Genomic DNA, 20,925 nt, shown 5'->3' with positions numbered 1-20,925 from the left:
CCTGCTATCTCATGTCCAAATAAAATTTCATCAATTATAAATTACCACAGACAGGCTCTCCCTGTAGAATCAGAAACCTGTGTAGGTCACTCTGGGAAGGCCTCTTACAAGAGGATTATTGGGGGGAAAAAGCATGATATAGAGAGTGGTCACACATGTTTTTCTATAGAAAAAAGTCCTTAAGCAGAAACACAGAAGGATTTGTTTATTAATAAAGTAGCCATGGAGATTTGTAGTTTTATTATTTCTTTTTAGAAAAAAAGAGAAAATTTACAAGATGCGAAGGTCTCATACAATACATAATCACTGATAATTGTTCTCTTTACACCTTAACATGGGCCCTGGATTGGCCAGTGCTGGGAAAAACATGGACAGCATGAATGCATTTGAGATCCATCATGGACACGCAGAAATAAACCACACTGTGAAAGGAGAACTTAATGACAAATGATGTTGTGCCAGCCTGTTCCAAATGCAAGCCAAGACATCATAGGAACCAACAATACCTTCCTGTGGGGGAGCCACAGGTGTATGCCCTGCTGCCACGTGGACGGGGCACACTCCCCTGTACTCGGAGGACACTTTCTCTATTAGTAACAACAGGAAATGGAAACGTTCCTTTGGTGGTTTTGTTGTAGTTGTTGTTGTTTTGCAGGGCTCTTCAGGTTCTCAATTTCTTATTTCTGTCTTCCTTTTAATGACTCAGTTCCAAATTCTTAAAGCAGTGTAGATACTTAGCATCTTTCATGAATTTTTCAGGATCCAGTTCTGCCCAATGATAATGCACTAAGAACAAAGATAAGACACATCACTCAGAAAGGTCCTGAAATTTGTTTTCAAATTCTATTAAAAATATGACCAAGCATAACAAAATAGCTGAAGATACCCTTTTCCAAGTTTATATAATGACATAGTGTGACATTGTTTCACTTTACTGTGAAAAATCTGCCATGTTGTTATGTATAATTTCAAATGCATTCTCACCAAAGTTTCTAATTTATTAGAACTTTATTCTTAGCAATCATAAATACATCAAAACAAATATCCAGGAATTAAACAATACACTTTTAAATGGCCTCTGTAACGAAGAGAAGTTACAAGACAAATAAGAAAACATGTCAAAGTAAATGAAAATGAAAATACAACAGAGTGAACTTAAGATATTCACCTAAGCCAGTTCTCAGAAGGAAATTTACAGCATTAAATACGTCTACTAGAGAAGAAGCTGTGAAGTCAATAATCTGAGTTTTCACCTTCAGGTACTAAAAGAACAAAAGTATAGTAAAACCAAAACAAATAAGTAGGGGGAAAATATAGACGATAATGGAGAAAAATAAAATTTTAAACAGAAAAAAAAATAAATTAAAAGATCAATAAAACTGATGAACTTACCAAGAAAAAAGATACAAGTTATGAATATAAGGAATCAAAAAGGCAACAATGGTACAGATTTATAGATATTAAAAGGATAAAAAGTATATATCACGAACAACTTTATGCCCACAAATTAGACAACATAGATAAAATAGACAAATTCCTTTAAAAAAATACAAAGCCTCATTTCCAAATATTTTTAACAATAAGGGAGGCAGAGGGTTGGGAATAAACCAAGCATAGGGACAGGGAATAAACAAAACACTTGTTCTTGGGATATTTTCAGTACTGCTCAAGGGATGGCAGGTTCTCCTGTATAAAATGTCCAAGTGTCTCAAGTTTCCCTCTGTAATTCTTAGGTTACAACAAGAACCAGCTGATCTTGGTAAGATTTATGAGGCAGGCATATGTCACCCAAATGTTTAACTAAATGCTAAACTTACCGGAGCAGTTTCTATTCCCTCAGATATAAGTTCTAATTGGAATTCCTGTTAGTTCCAGTCAAGATGGCAGAATAGGTAAATGCTGTGTTCTTCTCCTCCCACAACCACTTCAAAATTACAATGAAGTTACACAACAACCATCATTGAGAACCACCTGAAGTCTAGCTGAACAGAAGTTCTACAGCTAAAAATATAAAGAGGAAGCCATGTTGAGACTGGTAAGAGGGGGAGAGACACAGAATGGGCAGGTTCCATACGTGTGACAAATAAGAATGGGGATGGGTATCTCCATCCAGAGGTCCTCCCTGAGGAGCGAGGAGCCCTGGTACCACACTGGGCTCCCCAGCCTAGGTATCCAGGGCCAGGAAGTGAAGTCTCCACAACTTCTGGCTGTGAAAACCAGTAGAGATTGTGGCTGAGACAGCAGGCAGCTGGAGACCCAGCGGCCCTCTTAAAAGGCACCAGAGACATACAGGTAAGAACCGAATTATCTGGTTTCAGGGCAAAAGCTGGAGAGGAAGCTGGCAGGCAACACTGTTCAGAGCTAGCAGGTGGGCGCCTTTGTTGTACTACTGAGCCTTCCTCACACCCAGCCTGCGAGTGCAGGTAGGCACCAAGTCTGAGTCTCCAACAACCTGGCTTATACCATTCACTCTGCACTGGTGATTCCCTGAGACCCTGCCTCACTCAACTTGCAGGCTCACCCAAGGCTCTTCTAGCCACTTTTCCATCCAGCTTATGCTGCATGCAGTCTTTCCTAAAATCTCTCAAAGGACCACAAACCTCAAATAAACAAGTGTCTGGCCCTGGCATGCAATGTAGCTAAGCAGCACCAAGCCTGGCACTACTGGCAGCCAGCCTAGTTTGCAGCTTAACCTATCCCAGGCACCTCCAAACCCAGCACGAGTGACAACTGTCTGCAAATCACTTTGTAGCTCATACTAGGTGGCCCCAGGCAGGGCGCAGGCTGTGGCTGACCTTAGCGTTCATCACAAGAGGCCCCAGAACCAAGACACTGGGTGGTGGGCTTCAGATCACACCAGAGTATCACGCAACTACCTCCACAAATGACACACCCAAAGGGATGACTAGCAGGAACCATAGCCCCGTTAAAGTGAATCCTATTCCACGTGGTCAGCCCACGGATAATAGCTTGTCCACTGTAGTCACAGCCATTCCTCACATCCAAGCACCCTGAAAATCAATCTACTCACATGCCAACAGCAATCAAGACTCAACTACAACAGGAGGGCACACACGACTCATATAAGGCACACATCTGAAACAGCCAACTTAGGTGACCAGGGAGACTGCACCACTGGGCCCTACAATATGTAAAACCACTCTTCCAAGACTGGGAGACATAACAGATCTACCTAATACACAGAAACAAACACAAGGAGGCAGCCAAAATGAAGAGACAAAGAAACATGTCCCAAATGACAGAACAGGACAAAACTCTAAAATAAAGAAATACAAAAATAAAGACAAGCAATCTACCATATGCATTTCAAAACACTGGTTATAACGATGCTCAATTAACTTAGGGGAAGAGTAGATGAGCTCAGTGAAAACTTTAACAAAAACATAAGAAACATAAAAATGCAGAGAGAAAACATAAAAAAAGAACTTATCATGAATGAAGAATACAATAACTGAAATGAAGAATACATTAGAGGGAATCAATAGTAGATTAAATGAAGCAGAGGATCGAATCAGCGATTTGAGGGACAAGGAAGCAAAAAACATCCAACTGGAATAGCAGCAACAAAAAAGAATTTTAAAAAATGAGGACAGTTTAAGAGATCTCTGGGACAACATCAAGCTCACCAAGATTCACATCATAGAGGTACAAGACAGGGAAGAGAAAGAGCAAGGAATTGAAAAGTGTATTTGAAGATATAACAATGGAAAACTTCCCTAACCTGGTGAAGGAAACAGACATACAAGTCTAGGAAGCACATAGAGTCCCAAACAAGATGAGCCCAAAGAGGCCCACACCAAAACACATCATAATTAAAATGTCAAAGGTTAAAGACAAAAAGAGATTCTTAAAAGCAACGAAAAAAGCAGTTTGTTACTCACAAGGGATCTCCCATAAGACTATCAGCTGATTTCTTAACAACTTTGCAGGCCAGAAGGGACTGGCACAAAATATCCAAGGTGATGAAAAGCAAGCACTTATAACCAAGATTACTCTACCCAGCTAAGCTACTGAATGACAGATAAAGAGCTTCCCAGGCAAGAAAAAGCAAGAGAGTTCACAACCACAAACCAGTATTATAAAAATCGTTAAAGGGACTTATTTAAGAAGGAGGGAAAAAAAGATAAAAAATATGAATAACAAAGTGGCAATAACTACATACCTATCAATAATTACTTTAAATGTAAATGAATTAAATCCTCAAACAAAAAGAGATAAAGTGGCTGAAGAGATAAGGAAACAAGACCCATACATATGCTGCCTACAAGAGACCCACTGTAGATCTAAAGACACACACAAACTCAGAGTACAGGGATAGAAAAAGATATTTCATGCAAACAGAAACAAACAAACAGAAAAGCTGGGGTAGGAATACTTACATCGGACAAAATTGATTTTAAAACAAAGACAGTAACAAAGACAAAGAAGGACCCTGCAATTCTACCTCTGGGGATTTATCTGAAGAACAAAAAACACTAATTCAAAAAGACATGCATCTCTATGCTCACTGCAGCATTATTTACAATAGCCAAGATATGAAAGCAACCTAAGTATCTGCCAATAGATGAATGGATAAAGAAGAGGTTGTATGTATATACAGTGGACTATTACTCAGCCATAAAAAATAAAATCTTACCATTTGTGACAATATGAATAGACCTAGAGGGTATTATGCTAAGTGAAACAAGTCAAGACAGAGAAAGACAACTACCATATGATTTCACTGATATGTGGAATCTAAAGAACAAAACGAAGAAATAAACAAACAAAAAAACAGAAAAAACTCATAGATACAGAGAACTTTTGATGGTTGCCAGATGAGAGAGGGTTGGGAGAACAGATGAAAAAGGAAAAGAGATTAAGATGTACAAATTGCCAGTTAGGAAAAGTCACAGGGATGCAAAGTATAGCACAGGGGATATAGTCAATAATATTGGAATAACTATGTATGGTGTCAGATGGGTACTAACTAGACTTATAGGGATGATCACTTTGTAAGTTACATAAATCTCTGATCACTTTGTTGTACACCTGAAACTAATATAATTTTGTATATCAACTCTAAATGAAAATAAATTTAAATTATTTTTTTAAATTTTAGGTAAGCTCACACCCAGCCCAGCAGGGCTTGCCAACTTTTCTGCCTTAGCCACCCAAAGCAGGCTGGACAGTGGTGGACTGGTATGCTCCCTGTTAAGCTTGAGCTGACCCATGCTCGCGCAGCCGCAGCTCACCAAGAATGGAAATTCTGCCGATCCACTACTCTGCCTCCCGGGTGGCCTTGGTGTTGGTGATGGAGAACTTCATCAACTACTAGCAAGGGACTCTCCCTCACAAGGTGTTTTTGGTGCAGACAGTCAAACAAGGCAGCAAGGAGGATATTCTAAGAAGAGGACATAAGTAAGTACCGCCTTAAGTTTTCTATGGAAGAAATTATTAAAAAATAATGACAGTGAACTGTACAGCTGAAGTGCTTTACCCTCCAACAGGATAAGATACTGCGCCAGAAGTCAACTTCACAGTTAAAGGAGAAATTGGAAAGAATCCAGATGAAGAAGATAACACATTTTATCAAAGACTCAAGACCATGAAGAAATAACTAGAAGCACAAAATATTCGACAATTTTGGAAATGTATTTCCAGAAATGAAGCCAGTTTGACATTTAGCTTGGGTTGCCTGTGGGCAGAATGCTACTGAAAACACATAGTATAAATGGTAAAAATTTAACCTGTCAAGCAAGTGCAAAGAAATGATGACTTCATTGTGTTAGACTACATCATTCCACTTCATGACATTGCATCTCAGGAGGTTATTCCTTGGCAAATGCAAGTTCTCTGACATCCACAATATGATAGTAAAGTAAAACGTAATTGCCATCTGCCCAAGGAAGCACAAGTGGAATAAACAAAGACCTTAACACTGGGTAAACTGTCAATATGATTACTACTGATATATATGCCAAATATCTTCACTGACATTTAGCTTAAGGGGCCAAAACCCCCCAAATTGTCACTCTGTATATATGTCTTGATTATAGTACAGAAATGTATAGTTTCCATAATAGTGTCATGATGTAAAAGTGTCTTTAAATTTTTTTTAATAAAAAAATATTCTAATTGGATGAACTTCAGTAAAAACAAAGGATTTTGATAATGGGGTTGCATCTGGTGATGCTACATCTGTGAACTTGCTTCCAGATTCACTCAACACAAGTCACATTCTTAAAAAATATCATATTATGATCAGATGCCTCAATGGAATTAACAGCCTTCCACTCCTCAGCCCAGCTTGATACCACAGTAAATGGACCCACATAAGAAAGGCTAGTTGGAACTGCAGCTGTTCCATGTTCTTCGATTCTATCTGGACCCACATGAGGGACTGAAATTTCATCCAAGGCCTACCCTCATGCTCTGAAACCCACCTGTCACAGTCCTGCATTACTTCCTAAGAGACACCTAAAAGACCACCAGGGACATAATTTCTGGGGACCATATTACTTCCACTTTTAAGTAAAAGCAACTCAATTTAAAATAGACTGCTATAAACATAGCATGATATATGTGAAGCACATGGTAACCACAAACCAAAAATCTGCAAGAGATATGCAAGAAATACAGAGAAAGGAATCCAAACACAACTCTACAGAAAGTAATCAATATACAAGAAAGCAAAAGAAGAAATAGAGAACTACGAAAATAATCAAAAACAATTAATAAATGGCAATAACTATATATCTATCAATAATTCCTTTAAATGTAAATGGATTAAATGCTCCAATCAAAAGAGTAATGGATAAAAAAGAAATGGTATATATACATATACATATACATACACACACACACACAATGAAATACTACTTACCATTTATGACAACATGGTACTATGATAAGTGAAATAAGTCACATAGAGAAAGACGAGTAACATGATTTCATTTACATGTGGAATCTAAAAAAGAATAAATGAAACAGAAACAAACTCATAAATACAGAGAACAAATTGATAGTTACTATATGGGAGGGGAACTGAAGAAATGGGTAAAAAGTGTGAAGGGATTAAGAAGTACAAATTAGCTGTTATGAAATAGTCATGGAAATATAAAGTACAGCAAAGGGAATATAGTCAATAATATTGTAATAACTATATATGGTATCAGCTAGGTATAAGACTTATCAGAGGAATCACTTGATAAGTCATATAAATGTCTAAACACTGTGCTATATACCTGAAACTAATATAATATTGAATGTCGAGTGTAATTGAAAAAAAATTTTTTTGAGAAAAAGTTTTAAAAAGCAACCATTTTCTCATATATATATATAAAATGATATATATTATATATGCATTTAATTTTTTTTTAGGTGAGGCAACCCTTGGTTGACCTCACTAATTGCAAGGACCTTGTCAGCTTACAATCCCTTATTTATTTTTTACGCCTACAGCACCTGGTCCCCCTAGGTGGTCTTCCATCCAAATACTAACCAGGCTCAACCCTGCTTAGCTTCTGAGATGAGATGGGATTGGGCACGTTCAGGGTGGCATGGCCGTAGACTGCTCCTATATTTTAATCAAGATGTTAACCCAAACCTAAGGCCCTGAAACCTATTAATACTTCTCTCGTCACTTGCAATACTAATAACTGAAATCCTGAAATTGGTTCTCACATTGACCTTTGGAGATCTACATCTTGTTAGTATAAATAAAAACCTTTGTTTCTGAACTCAAAATGAGCTTTGGGAATCTGCTTAAATGTAGTATTCTTTTACATTTACTCCAATTAAATATTCTACATGTTTTAATGCTTTGAGATAATAAATGTATGCTTCAAATGCTTGATGTACAGGTGGAAATAATAAGGTTTACTATAGAAGGATAAAGGACCTAGAAAATATTCACGGTATTTTGTTAGACGATTAAAACAAATAATATTATATATATACACACACACGTATATATATACACATACATATGTATACATATATATACACAGGTATATATGTATATATATAATGTCTCTAACTTTGTAAAATTAAAGAGACACAGAATTATCTGCTTAGAGAAAACATTATAAAGGCATTATGTTATTAATGATTGTCTTAGAATAATGAGATGGCATATGACTTCTATTTTCTTCTTTGAGCATTCTGGCATTTTCGAAATTTTCTATAATGAGCACTAATTTTATAATAAAAATAGCTTTTAAAAAATTTTTTATAGAAGAAAGACAATTAAGGAATTCTAAGTCCCTCCTAGAGAATTACAGAACCAGCAGGGATTCTGAGAGGTTTCAGCCCAGGGGTAAACCAGTCAGGCATAAAGACTTTATCAAACATTTAACTGGAAGGGTTTACAACTAAGTATGACTTTAGAACTAACTGTGCTACCATTGGGTCCCCTAACACGCAATCCTAATTATAACATTAGCATTAGTATTATGAGTGATTAGCTTCCAAAATGCACACAAGAGCCTTTTGGTCAAAAGTAGACACTGTTCCACCTAAAAGCTACTACTGCCACACCACAATATATGGATTGGTCAGTAGATGCTTTTTATTTCTGATCTTGCTTTTAATAAATGTTCCTTCTTATTTTCTTGAACATAACTATAGAAAATCCTAGAGATCAGGTTGCTGGCCATCAGCTGAGAGTGGCTGGAGATCATGAAGTTCACAAAAATAGAAGCATGAACAGGGAGAGGGTATGAGCTATCTGTGAGGTCTATCTACCAGATTAGAGGTGCTGAGTAGAAGTCATGTTCAAGATGATAAACACATGATTCTCTAGAAGAGTGGACCACTGACACTTGAAATTTAAAAACCCTAGAGAAGAGGTCATGTGCCTTCCTCTGAGAGCTGGTGAGATGATATCTGAGTTGATATCTATTTCCAAATGCACTTTTTTGATGTCTCTCTGAGCCAGGTGAGCTATTTGAGGGCCAGACATGACTGTAGGTTAGAGGCACCTGAAAAACAGTAGCAGGAAGTGCCTGATAACTTAGCACCACAACTTCCTAGCCTTATGAAAGAAGATGCTGGCATGGTTCTCTTTCATTGTCTGCAAACTTCGGGGACAGTGGGTAACAGTCCAGGATCAGGAGCAAAGAATCTCTCAATTATCTGTTTAAATACTGAGTCTCTCAAAGATCCTGACTTCCAGATAATCTGCTTCTGGCTTCAGGCCATTAGAGAAACCACAAGATGTAAATGCTAGAGTTAGGATATACACACATACCGCAGACCTGCTCTCCAAACCACTGTCAAAAGAACCAAGCTTTTATTTATTTCAGGTTATGGTTGGGGATTTAATCTGAATCCATGTGCCTTTAAAAGGAAAGCTTTCTATGAAAAAGAAAGCGACATGAAAGTCGCTGTGAAGTTAATGTTATCAATGAAGAATTCACTCAGACCTTCCAGCACTGTTAGAAATCACGGTGAGCCCTCCACCAAATTGTCAAAATTGAGAATCTCTTCCTTTACTTGAGTGCTGATGGTCCCAACTTGGTGATGAGAACACAGGGATAGTGATTCAATTTCCTAATTAAGAAAGTAAAGCTTGGTTTGATATAATAAAGCAAGCGGGGGCGGGGGGGGGAAGAACTGATGTTACCTCATAGTGGAAGGAAAAATCTCTGACAGCACTGTTTTTATTTTTTGACTTAAATTCTATCCTATCTATTTCTCATGTGTATTTCTATAGATTTAACCATGTCAGTCTTATAGAACTTACAATAGTTCAGATAACGGTCTCAAAATCTTAATTCGGTCCCTCTAGGTTAGTGCTGTCCAACTGAATTTTATGCAGTGATAGAATTGCTCTCTATCAGCACTATTCAAAATGGCAATCATTAGCCATATGTGACTACTGAGCATTTGAACTGTGACTATGATGACTGATGAAATTAATTTTAAATTTTATTATGTTTTAATTTACATTTAAATATTCACATGCAAGTAGCACCTACTGTATTAGACAGCACACTCTAGGTTATCTATAAGCTTAGCTCTGTACTTTAGCAACAAACAGAATTACTAATTGTGGCCAGGTTCTTACCAATTTATTTTCATTAAAAAAAATAAAATTCACTTAAACTGAAACAATAGCAATAGTTCCCCATTTATCCCACCCTCTGGCAACCACCAATCTGCTGTATCTATGAGCTTGTATTATTATTATTATTATTGTTGTTGTTGTTGTTGTTGTTGTTTTAGATTCCACTTATAAGAAAGATCATGTGGTATTTGTTTTTCTCTGACTTATTTCACTTAGCATAATGCCCTGGAAGTCCATCCATGTTGTGATACATGGCAAGATTTCATTCTTTTTTATGGATGAATAATATTCCATTTTATATGCACACATAGTTACACATACTTATCACGATTTCTTTATCCATTCATCAATGGACATTTTGTTTTTTTCCATATTTTGGCTATTGCAAATAATGCTGTAGTGAATATGGGGGTGCATATATCTTTTCGAGTTAGTGTTTATTTTTTAATAAATAAAGCAAATGAGGTAAAAGCCTGAGCATGAAGACTATCCAGCACTACTGCTGGTAGCAACATAAAGTGCCTTTAGTGAGAAAGCAGATCAACCTCATATGTAACAAAGGCCAGAACAACACTTAAGGTTCGGGAACAGTAACATTCTCCAGGAAAGAAATTGGGCAGAAAATAACAACTGAAGAAATACTACTTAAAGTTTCCTGAATGTATTGAAAAACATACATTTACAGATTCCAGAAGCTTGGAAAACCCAACGCAATCACGAGAATGAGACAGATATGACGCAGCTGCTGGAATTATCAGAAAAGGAAAAATAACTATGATTGATATGTTAAAAGCTCTAATGGAGTGTAGACAATATGCAAGAACAGATGGGTAATGTAAGCAGAGATGAAAACTCCAAGAAAGAATCAAAAGGAAATGCTAGAAAAAAAAATCACTATAACAAAAATGAAGAATGCTGTGATGGACTCATCAGTAGACTGGACACAGCCAAGGGATAAATCAGTAGGCTTAAAGATAGATCAATACAAACTTTCCAAACTGAAATGAAAAGAGAGAAAAGAATGGGGAATAAAAAGAACAGACCATCCAAGACTTGTAAGGCAACTGCGAACGGTTTAACTGACGCGTAACTAGAATACCAGAAGGAGAAGGGAGAGAGAACAGAGAAGAAATATTTGAACAATGGCCAAGAACATTCCAAACTTAATGACAGAAAACACCAAATCACAGATCCAGGCAGGAACCAAACCTAAGAAAACTATATATGAGCTGCAAAAATAAATAAATAAATAAAATCTTGAAAGAAGCCCGGAGGTGGGGGGGCAGGAAGGGGTACACATAGGGGCAGCCGGGCCCACTTAACCTAAAAAGGAACGAGGATGAGAATTACAGAGGACTTCTCAGAAGAAATTATGCAAGCAAGAAGAGAGTAGAGTAAATATTTAAAGTATTGAAAGAAAAAAATCCCCACCAATCTAGAATTCTAGACCATAGAAATTATCCTTCAAAAGCAAAGGAGAAATAAAGACTTTCTTAGTTCTGTGCTACGAAAATACTAAAAGAAGTTCTTCAAATAGAAGGAGCACAATATAGGTCAGAAACTTGAGTTCACATAATGAAATGAAGTGTCAGAGAAGAAATCAAGGTAAAATAAGATCTTTTCTTTTTCTTATTTTTAATCCTTCTAAAACTATTTATAAAATAATAATAGTAACAATGTGCTGGGTTATAAAGCATATGGAAAGTGAAATGAATGACAGTAGTGTCAACATTTGGGAGGGAGGACCTTTAATTCATGTGAAGTGGCACAGTGTTATTTGAAGGTGGACTTAGATTAGTTTCAAATGTATATTGCAAACTCTAGGGAAATCACAAAAAATGTTTTAAGTTAAAAAAATAAAAACACCACCTCAGAGGAACAGCTAGTTTTGTATCATAAAATACCAACACATGGACTAGAGAACAGGTATGAATGTTGATACAAGAAAGCAAAGTGGAGCTCTGGGAATGAAAGACTCTACCTTCCAAAGTGGGAATAAAATAGTGAAAAATGATGAAATATCCTTTTAATAGAACACACACACATAAACACAAAACTGTTCTAGCTCATTAAAAAGAAATGTGCTCAGCCAGGACACGTCTTACTATTCAGATAAAGGTCAAGTTGAAAAAGCAAACAGATGGCAGTTTCCAAAACAATTTCCTTTTTTGTTTTCAAGTGTATTGACATTTGAGGAGAGAAATGTGGGGTACTGGTCAGGAGCATGGTCCTCTCACAGCCTAATGACAACAGTTAAGTAAATACTCAATGAGGTGATACTTGAACCTGCAATCAAAAGCAGAAACTGCATTCTTTTAGTGAGAAGTTGTCCTAGTGCCTTTAGCTGTGGACCAGAAAGGGAATAAAACTGAGTTGTAACCTCATAGAAAACCTTGAATCTTCCCAGCTTTGTGAGGGAGCCTGAAGGAATAAGACAGAGGACAAAAACAGAAATTAATTACAGCAATTTCATATCCACTTAATAAGTAAGAACCAATATTTGCAATGTGAGAGACATGCTGACACCTTGGGAATGACTTCTGAACCATGAAGGTTTTTGACTAATTTTCAAAGAAAAGTATGTCCAAGATCAGGCAGTTTTTCATTCCATTTTCTTTGGCCTTTTCTTTCCCACACCTTAAAAATTCAAAGAGGCTCCCCACAGAGCCTGCGAGGCTCCCTAGGACTCATTCAGCTCCCTTGCTGAGGTGGTACAGGGTGGAGGATCACTGCAGTTTTTCTGTGGAGCAGAGTAAATGCCAAGGTCACTTTCTGTCTGTCACTACTTAATTCAGCTCTTATAGAAATTTGAATATTGGGTGATGATTTTGTGAGTCTACTAGGATGACAAATTTCATGAGAAGGGGCAACAAAAGCCCATGGGCAACAAAAACCTCGAACATATAGAGTCTTTAGTCTAGCCTCCTTTAGGATCTGAGATCTGGGAACATGGATAAAATCCCCAAAGTGAGGGTGCCACAGCCCCTCCTTGGTCCTCAACTATCTGTGGGTGTCTTAGAGGCAGACAGAAGGATGGCTCAGAGGACCCCTCACTTAACATCCATTCACAGCTGGACGTCAGCAGCAGCCACCGGGCCTGCCCGATCTCTGGTTTGAATAACTGCAACTGAACACTCACCTTAAACTGTCAATAAATGAATGGCTTTTCTCCTGCAATTAGTCAAAACACAGATGGTATGACCTAAATGTGCAAAAAAACAAAACAAAAACAAAAACACAAAAAACGTGGACCCTGGATCTTCATGGGCCCATCTAAACTTCCTCATGAGCCTCCATCCCACGAGTAGAAGCAGGGTAAAACTTGCGCACACAGTCACACTGTCTCACCTTGGTGTCAAAAGCTCTCTCAATCCTCAGGTGGTCTCTGTGGCCAAGTGGCTGAAATGGCTCAGCACCTGGGCCCTGGCGCACGTCAATAAAGGGCACTCGATTGCTCGGGAGCCAGAGGCCCCCTTGGCTCATTTGGCCTTACCTCAGCTCTCACAAGTACTACAGACCTCTCAAGTCTCCCTAGAAGGAGGTTATTTCTAAGACCTACAGGGACTATCAGTACCTTTGAGAGCTGAGGCCATGACCCCTCTGCCCTTCCACACCAGATGTTTCTTTATAATCTCTAGGGCAGGCTCACCTCACCTCTTCCACCAAGACCCATGGTGGGCCTAAAGGATCCCCACACAGCTCTCTTCTGCACCCCCTCGCAGGGTAGGTGAGACCTTACATTACCTCTTTCCACCTCCCAAAGCCTAACATGTCTGGCCACCCCTTCTACTGAGCTGCAGCAGCCTTGTGGAGACCTGGAGCCATCCTGCACAGCAGTCTCCTTCTCAAATTCCCACCAGGGACCAGAGCACAGGCCCTCATGGCTTGCAGCTTTCCCATCAACCTAACTCCCACCCCAAGGATTCTGACCTGGAGCAGGGAGTTAGAATGCCAAGTGTGGCTTCTGGCATCCCCTGCATCTGTCCATCTTCTCTCTTAGTGACTCTTCTAACCTGAGGGCTTTCTTTCACCTTCCCTCCTGTTAGGCAGGGGCTTCTCCCTACATCGTTCCTCTTTATACACCCTCTCCCCATTTCTTTCCTAGGGCTATAATAATAATATGGCTGCAGTGAACTTGATTTACAGGGAAAAGGAAGGAAAACACATCTGTCTACTCTTTTCAAAATACTGTGTCCCTTGAGTTTGCTTTCCCCATGGCTGTGTTCCCTCTCTGGCTAGCTCTTTTTGGGTATTTGATGGGACAACAGTACAATTTAGTCCAAGTTCTATGCTACCAAATCTGCACTATCTTGAGAATAAAATTATAGATTTTAAATTTTTTCATTGGTTTTAGAGAAGCAAAAAATAGATAGCTACAAGTCTATGAGAAACTCTGCCTCTTAAGCATGGGAGATGTTAGAAAGAAATGTCCACTTTCACCTCTTGTCCTTCTCAATTTGTGCTCGGCTTTTTTTCCCCCAAATGTCTCTTCCAGAAAGTTCTGTGACACACAATTATTGTCACTTCCTCTATGCACAGTACCCTCAGGTGTTTTTCTTGCTCACAGAAATGGCAAAGTCACTTCCGGGCTGTCCAGTGGCCACAGGATACTGATGTTATGGTACTCTCTATTGGAATTATTCTGAGGCCAAATTCCAACACAAATAGAAAGTTATGTTTTGCACTGATTTTAAAAGAATTCAATACCCCTTAATAAATAAAACAAAGATTTTCAAAGTATTGTTCAGACATAGTTAAATCAAAACTCAAGATATTAAATTTATAAAAGGTTAGCAAGTTAATAAATATGATCAAGAAAGGAATCAACTAAAACTACACAGACACATGCAAAAAAAAAAAAAAAGATCTTTTTACACCATATACAAAAACAAACTCAAAACTTAAAACCAAAGAAAAAGACACAGGGCAATGCTTTAGTGGGGCCAAGAGAATAAAAGCATGAGGCTGGGCAGCTGCCCTCAGCCCGAGGAGTGGAAACAGGAAGGGTCCAGGGATTTTTCTCCTGAACTAAGGAACTATCCAGTATGAAAACTTGGGCTAATGAATGCCAGTCCCTGGCCATCAGATTAGCCTGTCTTTCACCCTTTGTTCAGCGAGCAAGAGTGGGTAATGGAATGTTCTCGCCAACATACTACACAGGGACAGGGGAAGCTTGAGAAGTAGCTCCACAGAAAAATTGAGAGAGTCCCTTTCAATCTGCCCCCTCCCACCCCCGCCTGACAACCCACCCTTTCTGAGCTCTCTATTCTCTTCCTTTGGTCTGTTTATGTTTGCGAGCTGGTTCTATTGAATGCAATTATCACTATGGGCTCTGTAATATATTTCAATATCTAGCAGTGTCCGTCCGCAAGGATATTTCATAGACAGACTTCTAACCTCCACTCCCTTTCATAAAGGAAAGAGAAAGTAGGAAATTGCCTTATGAATGTTCTCTTTTCCTGCAAATGTGTATGTTGACTTGGGTTGACCCACAGCCTATAAGCTGAAGGGTCCAAAATGCATTCTCTGAGCTTGACTCCTCTTTATTTCTGCAACTGCCTCCAAACTGGCCTATCTGCTTCCGGCCTCAACTCCACAAGGGTGCTTAAAGTGATCTTTTAAAACTTTATCTGATTTTGTCACTTATACACTTAAAACCTTTCATAGGTTCCCCATCATGCCAGGATGAAATCCGAATTCCTTAGAGTTGCAAATCAGACCCTTTTGGCCTAGAACCTTCCTACTTCTCTAACTTCAGAGAAGCTCCCTAGAAAACTCCCACCACTTGTACTCAATATTTCAGCCACTCAATACTTCTGTTCCAAAACTTACCTGTCCTTGTCCCTCCCCACCAATGTTTGCATCAGCTCTTCTCCTAGCTTAGGCAGCTCCCTACCCTATCCATCATCTCCTTATTTCTACATGTCCTTTGAGGTCCAATTCCAGAGTCCTCCCCTCCTCGACTTCTGTCTCGACCCCACCCCACATCCCATCACTACCACAATACACCATGCTGCAGTGTAATTATTCCTATGCTGCTCCCTGAACTTGTGAACTGTGGCAAGTAAGAGGCTCTTGATAATGGGTTCACTGGAGAACTGAATTTGAGCAAAGGACTATCAGATGGCTGGATCAAGTTTTAGAGGCCTCTGATCTTCAAGCAGGGAAGTGGAGTTAATGCTATGTTGAACCAGAGCATTAACCATGTGTCCCTGGACGTGGAAGTGATGAGAATAAAACCCCATTTCAGGAAAAGTAAACTGGTAGTGCCCTGCAGGGTGAAGTTAAGGATGGTGGAACATGAGGCAGGAAATTATGAGAGGAGGCTGCTGCAGACAATGGTGGTCTCCACTGAAGCTGCTGAGAGGAAGAACGGCGAGGACCGACCAATGGTAGGCGCTCGTGTGAAGCTCCTGGTCTGGATTCTGGATCTGCGGACACTCTAGAAATGCTAATGGTAGTGGCAATTGTTGACTGGCACAGGCAACTGAGGAAGGTGACATACACAGAAGCTCCTTGGTGAACATCCCAGGCCATGGGTACCTGACCCTCCCACATCTTGACTTTTCTCTCCATCCTAGAAGTCAACAACTTAAAAAAGCTATGGATTAATGTCCATAAAGTGAATTCAGCCTCAAAAGCCATTCTGTTCTCTATTCATTGCTGTCTGCCCAAAATGTGGAAAGACGGAATTATGCAGGGAGGGTACCCTCCTACCTGAGTTCTGTCCCTGTAGACTACGGTTCCCGTTCAGAAGACACATCACCTTCAGCCCCGCTGCTGGCACTCCGGTCTTCTTTTCGGGGAGCATTTCTTTCTTTGCTTGATTCAGAAGGCCCTTTGGCTCTGGTCTTTTCTTTCCTCTGCTGCTGTTTTTCAAGCTTTGACAGCTGATTAGAAAAAATAAATTATTTTGCAAATGTAAACATGTGCCTACATATCTAAAATAGCAATTACTTCACAAGCAACAACCACTGATAAAGCTTTTGTCTGGTAACCTTGTGACCATAGTGGGTCACATGTGCCAAATTATACACAAAATGTTTGTCAGCAAGACACCTGAATCATTGATACAGATTATTCATATGTTTATCTCTCTCAGACTTTCCATTCCATAACTTAACTCATCATACAATATATTTGAGAACGGTCATCTTACAGTCTTCTTTGACAGGCTGAGATGAACCCTATAAATGAAAAGGCTTTCACCTGTTATTTTTTCTTTGATGTCTCTACAGCTTTTTTCTTCTATCGTGTTGTCTTCCCACTTAATGTTTTTTAAGGAGTGATCAAAGCACTCCAATATTTGCTAAAGATAAGAGAGAGGCTGTGAATAAAGTATAAGCACATTTAGACATTGTCTCAGTGCTCAGTTTGTTCTTTTAGACTGAGCTTGATTCGTCCATAGCCAAACCCCAAGTGCTCCTAGCAGGCTATGTGGTGGCTACTCATGGATGCTGGACATGGGAGCCCTCTCAGTCCTCCAGATGAGTTGGGGACATACCTATGACATCCTACCCTAAAGGAACCTGGATCTCCCCAACTTGTTCAAAGAAACCACAGACTAGATGGTTGAAAGAAACTTAGATCTTCTGATACTCTGAGTAAAAGCACAGCCACTCGAAAAAGAAACACGCAGAGACTGGCCAAGTTTTGGCCCATGAGATTTTCTTAGATCAAAAAAGTCATCTGTAACAAAGCCCAAAGGACAGCAACACCCAGTTTCATCCTCCTCCCAGACCGAGAATGCAAACATTCTCTAGTTCACATGGAAAGGGGAAACTTAATAAAGGGCTTGCTCCACCCTGCTGGTCCCTGTCCCCACATCCAAAGAAAAGTCACTATTATCAATCTGCCAGATTATCTATTACAAGCAGACTTTGAGCTAAACCTTTAGATAGATCAACAATCAGCAGCCCTCAATATGGTCCAGAAAACCAAATTTATTAATGGTTGATTTTTAATATTAACTTTCCCACTCCCCATTTACCTGAAAAGCTGTAGTAAACAACTAAGTTGGTTAACGTGCTAATGAAGATATTGCTTCACCTTTGACCCACCAATTCTCCTCCCAAATAACTCTCCCAATAGATTCATTCTCGTATGCACAGAAAAGACTTGTAAGAATGTGCACTGCAGTGTCATCTGTATGAGCAAAAAACTTGAAACAACCCAAATATCCACTGACAGGATAGAGAAATATAATATGGTATAGTTACATGAAGCAATACTATGTAAAGCAGATCTATATGTATCAAGATAGATAAGTATTTAAAATCATGTTATGCAAACCAAGTTAAATTTCAGAAGGCTATATAAAGCAAGATAAACAATATTATATATTCTAATGGGCTTGTGCAGATATAGTATGAGTGAGAGAATAGAAACCAACTTCAGTAACCAGTTAACTCTGGAGAGAAAGAGAAGAGAATGGGATCACAGCAGAGTGAACATATGTGGGCTTCAAATATAACCATCAACTTTTACTTCTATAAAAACACAACCAGATCTAGAACAAGGCTGCTGGCCAGTGCCCCTATGTGAACTGCTTGCTACTGGCATCTGGACTACTGATAAGACACTTGCGCCAGGATGTAAAACAACACACAGCTTCCTTCATCAACAAAGTCTTGCTGTGAAAAGTATCAGCCGCTGAACTGTGTGCCTAGTTACATAGCTGATTTCATTCTGGTTCAAGCTCTTTGTCTCATTATAGCCTAGCAACAAACAGTTTATGTACAGGCACTTTGAACAGGAATAATCTGGAGCAAAGATGACAAACGATTAGCATTTTTTTAAATCTGATTAATGGCTATATATAATACCTTGCTGTATTTTTTTCATACTATTATTTTTCCATGGATGGTTATTTTTTTCTATACGATTCTACTACAGATTATGGAAGAAGTTATTGCATCCAAGATTCCAAGATGACAGCCCTCCTTGTTTGTTTCCCTTTTGGTGTTAAAATGTTCTTTCTTTTATAAAATGGTAAGGATAGTAAATAGGATCCTTCTGTCTTGCTTTTTTTTTTTTTTTTTTTTTGCAAAATAGTCTTGCATCGCACAATGTGAATGTACTTAACATTGTTAAACGATACACCTAACATGGTTATTAGGGTGGTAAATTTTATTTTATATGTCTTTTACCACAATTAAAAATATTTATTGAGATATAATTGACATATAACATTATATTAGTTTCAGGTGTATAACATAATGATTCAGTATTTGTATATATAGCTGACCCTTAAACAATGCAGAGGTTAGGGGTACTGAATATCATAAGGAAAATACATTTACAGCATTTACTGAAAATAATCCGTGTATAAGTGGACCCATGTAGTTCAAACTCGTGTTATTCAAGGGTCAACTGTATTGTGAAATGATCAGCACAATAAGTCTAGTTAACGTCTATGACAAAAAAAAATTTTCTAATGATCTTGGAGAACATAAAGTTGGCAATCCATGCTGGACCCCCTGATTTTTTTTATATTCCTACTTCATGAAATCCAAACATCTGGAAATCAATGTTCTGCAGTGAACTATGATAATGTTACCTTCTGCTGCCAGCAGTTTACATTTATGTCAATGTTTATATATGTGTTTATACATGTGTATATTACACATATGTGCATATCTACAGACAGATTTTACATATGTAGAGTCATGAACGGGTCTGAATTATACACTGGAAAAGCATGATTTTCATTTTAAAAAGAGACCTGCTTTCTTTCCCCTTTAGAGGTAAATATATAAAATGTGACTATCACCAGTGACATAAGCAAATTTCGCAAAACCAAAAATAACCAAGCCTCCCCCGTTAACTGCTAAGATTTCACTCTCATGTAAAGGCTTGTTTGTGATCCAACCTGTTAGTCACCTTCTACTCATTAAAGCTGTTGGGAAGCTGGATCCTGAGAGGGTGATGGGGATCAAGTTTTAATTAAAGCAGGTGTCCCTGAGGCATCTCGGTCCCTGCAGCACCTCTCTGATTCCACACTGAGTCAGAGGCCCCATCGAGAGTACAAAACTGCGGAAACATCAATTTGATCTTCCATCCTACCATGGACCATGCTTGTAAATCATGTGTGATAATTATTTAAGCAACAGGCATAGCCTAAGTTTCTGTAAACAATGTAATGCTGATTCTCTTACATTATTTATCTTAAAATAATCCCAACCACATATGGCTCCATGCCTCAAAGTAAAGTTCTCTGTGAGAACATTGTGAACTAACCTAATAAATTTAAGCCATTTCTCAGAAAACCTGGAATCTAATGCAGCCAAAATGTGGAATTTACATCTTAAGGCAAGAAAGCTATGTACTTTTTTTTTCCTTTGAGGAAGCAAATAAGAAAGAAAAAGAGGAAGAAAATAAATTGGTACTGCATATAGATTGATATAGAATGTCAGCAGCTTTCAAATTATCAGGGAGATGCATGTCAAGGAGATACAGAAACCACTATAGGCTCCATGAACACATGGTCTACAAACACTGAAATGGAGTACCTTTGTTTTTTTGTTTGTTTGCTTGTTTTTTAATTAACTTGTGAGAGTGTCCTTATTGCAAAGGAGATATTGCCCAAACTAGACTGGCTCTAGTACCTTAGAGAGAAATCCAGCCTCCCAAGGCAGTTCTGGGCACACACCACCAGAGGCCAGGTAACTGTCCTATGGCCAGCCTGTACTTCTCATGGTGGATCTCAGAAAAGGGGCGTCAAAGCAGGGGACTAGAATATCCAGATCCAACCTCCCCAACTCACGATTAAATCCACTGAGAAAATAAAGGATTTACTTTTTAATTAAGATGTCTGTGCTCTAATCACATGATGTAAGAATAAACTAGTTGCA

At 38.6% G+C, this 20,925-nt stretch overlaps 1 protein-coding gene and 2 pseudogenes across 2 annotated transcripts in view; 1 reads left to right on the top strand and 2 right to left on the bottom strand.

Annotated features, from left to right (window-relative positions):
• Positions 1-223: 223 nt before the first annotated feature.
• Positions 224-20,925, bottom strand: part of DTD1 (D-aminoacyl-tRNA deacylase 1) — a 143,950-nt gene continuing 123,248 nt past the window's right edge. The window contains exons 5-7 of one of the 2 annotated variants that reach the window (XR_004953654.1): positions 16,790-16,962; positions 6,887-6,970; positions 224-786 (exon numbers count right to left, since the gene is read on the bottom strand). Coding sequence is in view for 1 of the 2 variants with exons in the window: in XM_016146145.2 (XP_016001631.1) it covers positions 16,810-16,962 (153 nt within the window). In the remaining variant the exon portion in view is untranslated. The remainder of the gene's footprint in view (positions 787-6,886; positions 6,971-16,789; positions 16,963-20,925) is intronic. The other variant, XM_016146145.2, reaches the window with a different exon arrangement.
• Positions 5,234-5,926, top strand: LOC107511618 (annotated as a pseudogene).
• On the bottom strand, positions 7,456-7,574 carry LOC118610599 (annotated as a pseudogene).

Source organism: Rousettus aegyptiacus, unplaced genomic scaffold (assembly GCF_014176215.1).
Source record: "Rousettus aegyptiacus isolate mRouAeg1 unplaced genomic scaffold, mRouAeg1.p scaffold_m13_p_12, whole genome shotgun sequence".
NCBI classification, from domain to species: domain Eukaryota; kingdom Metazoa; phylum Chordata; class Mammalia; order Chiroptera; family Pteropodidae; genus Rousettus; species Rousettus aegyptiacus.
Note: the sequence above shows the minus strand (reverse complement) of the source record. Positions and strands in the feature narration are given on the sequence as shown.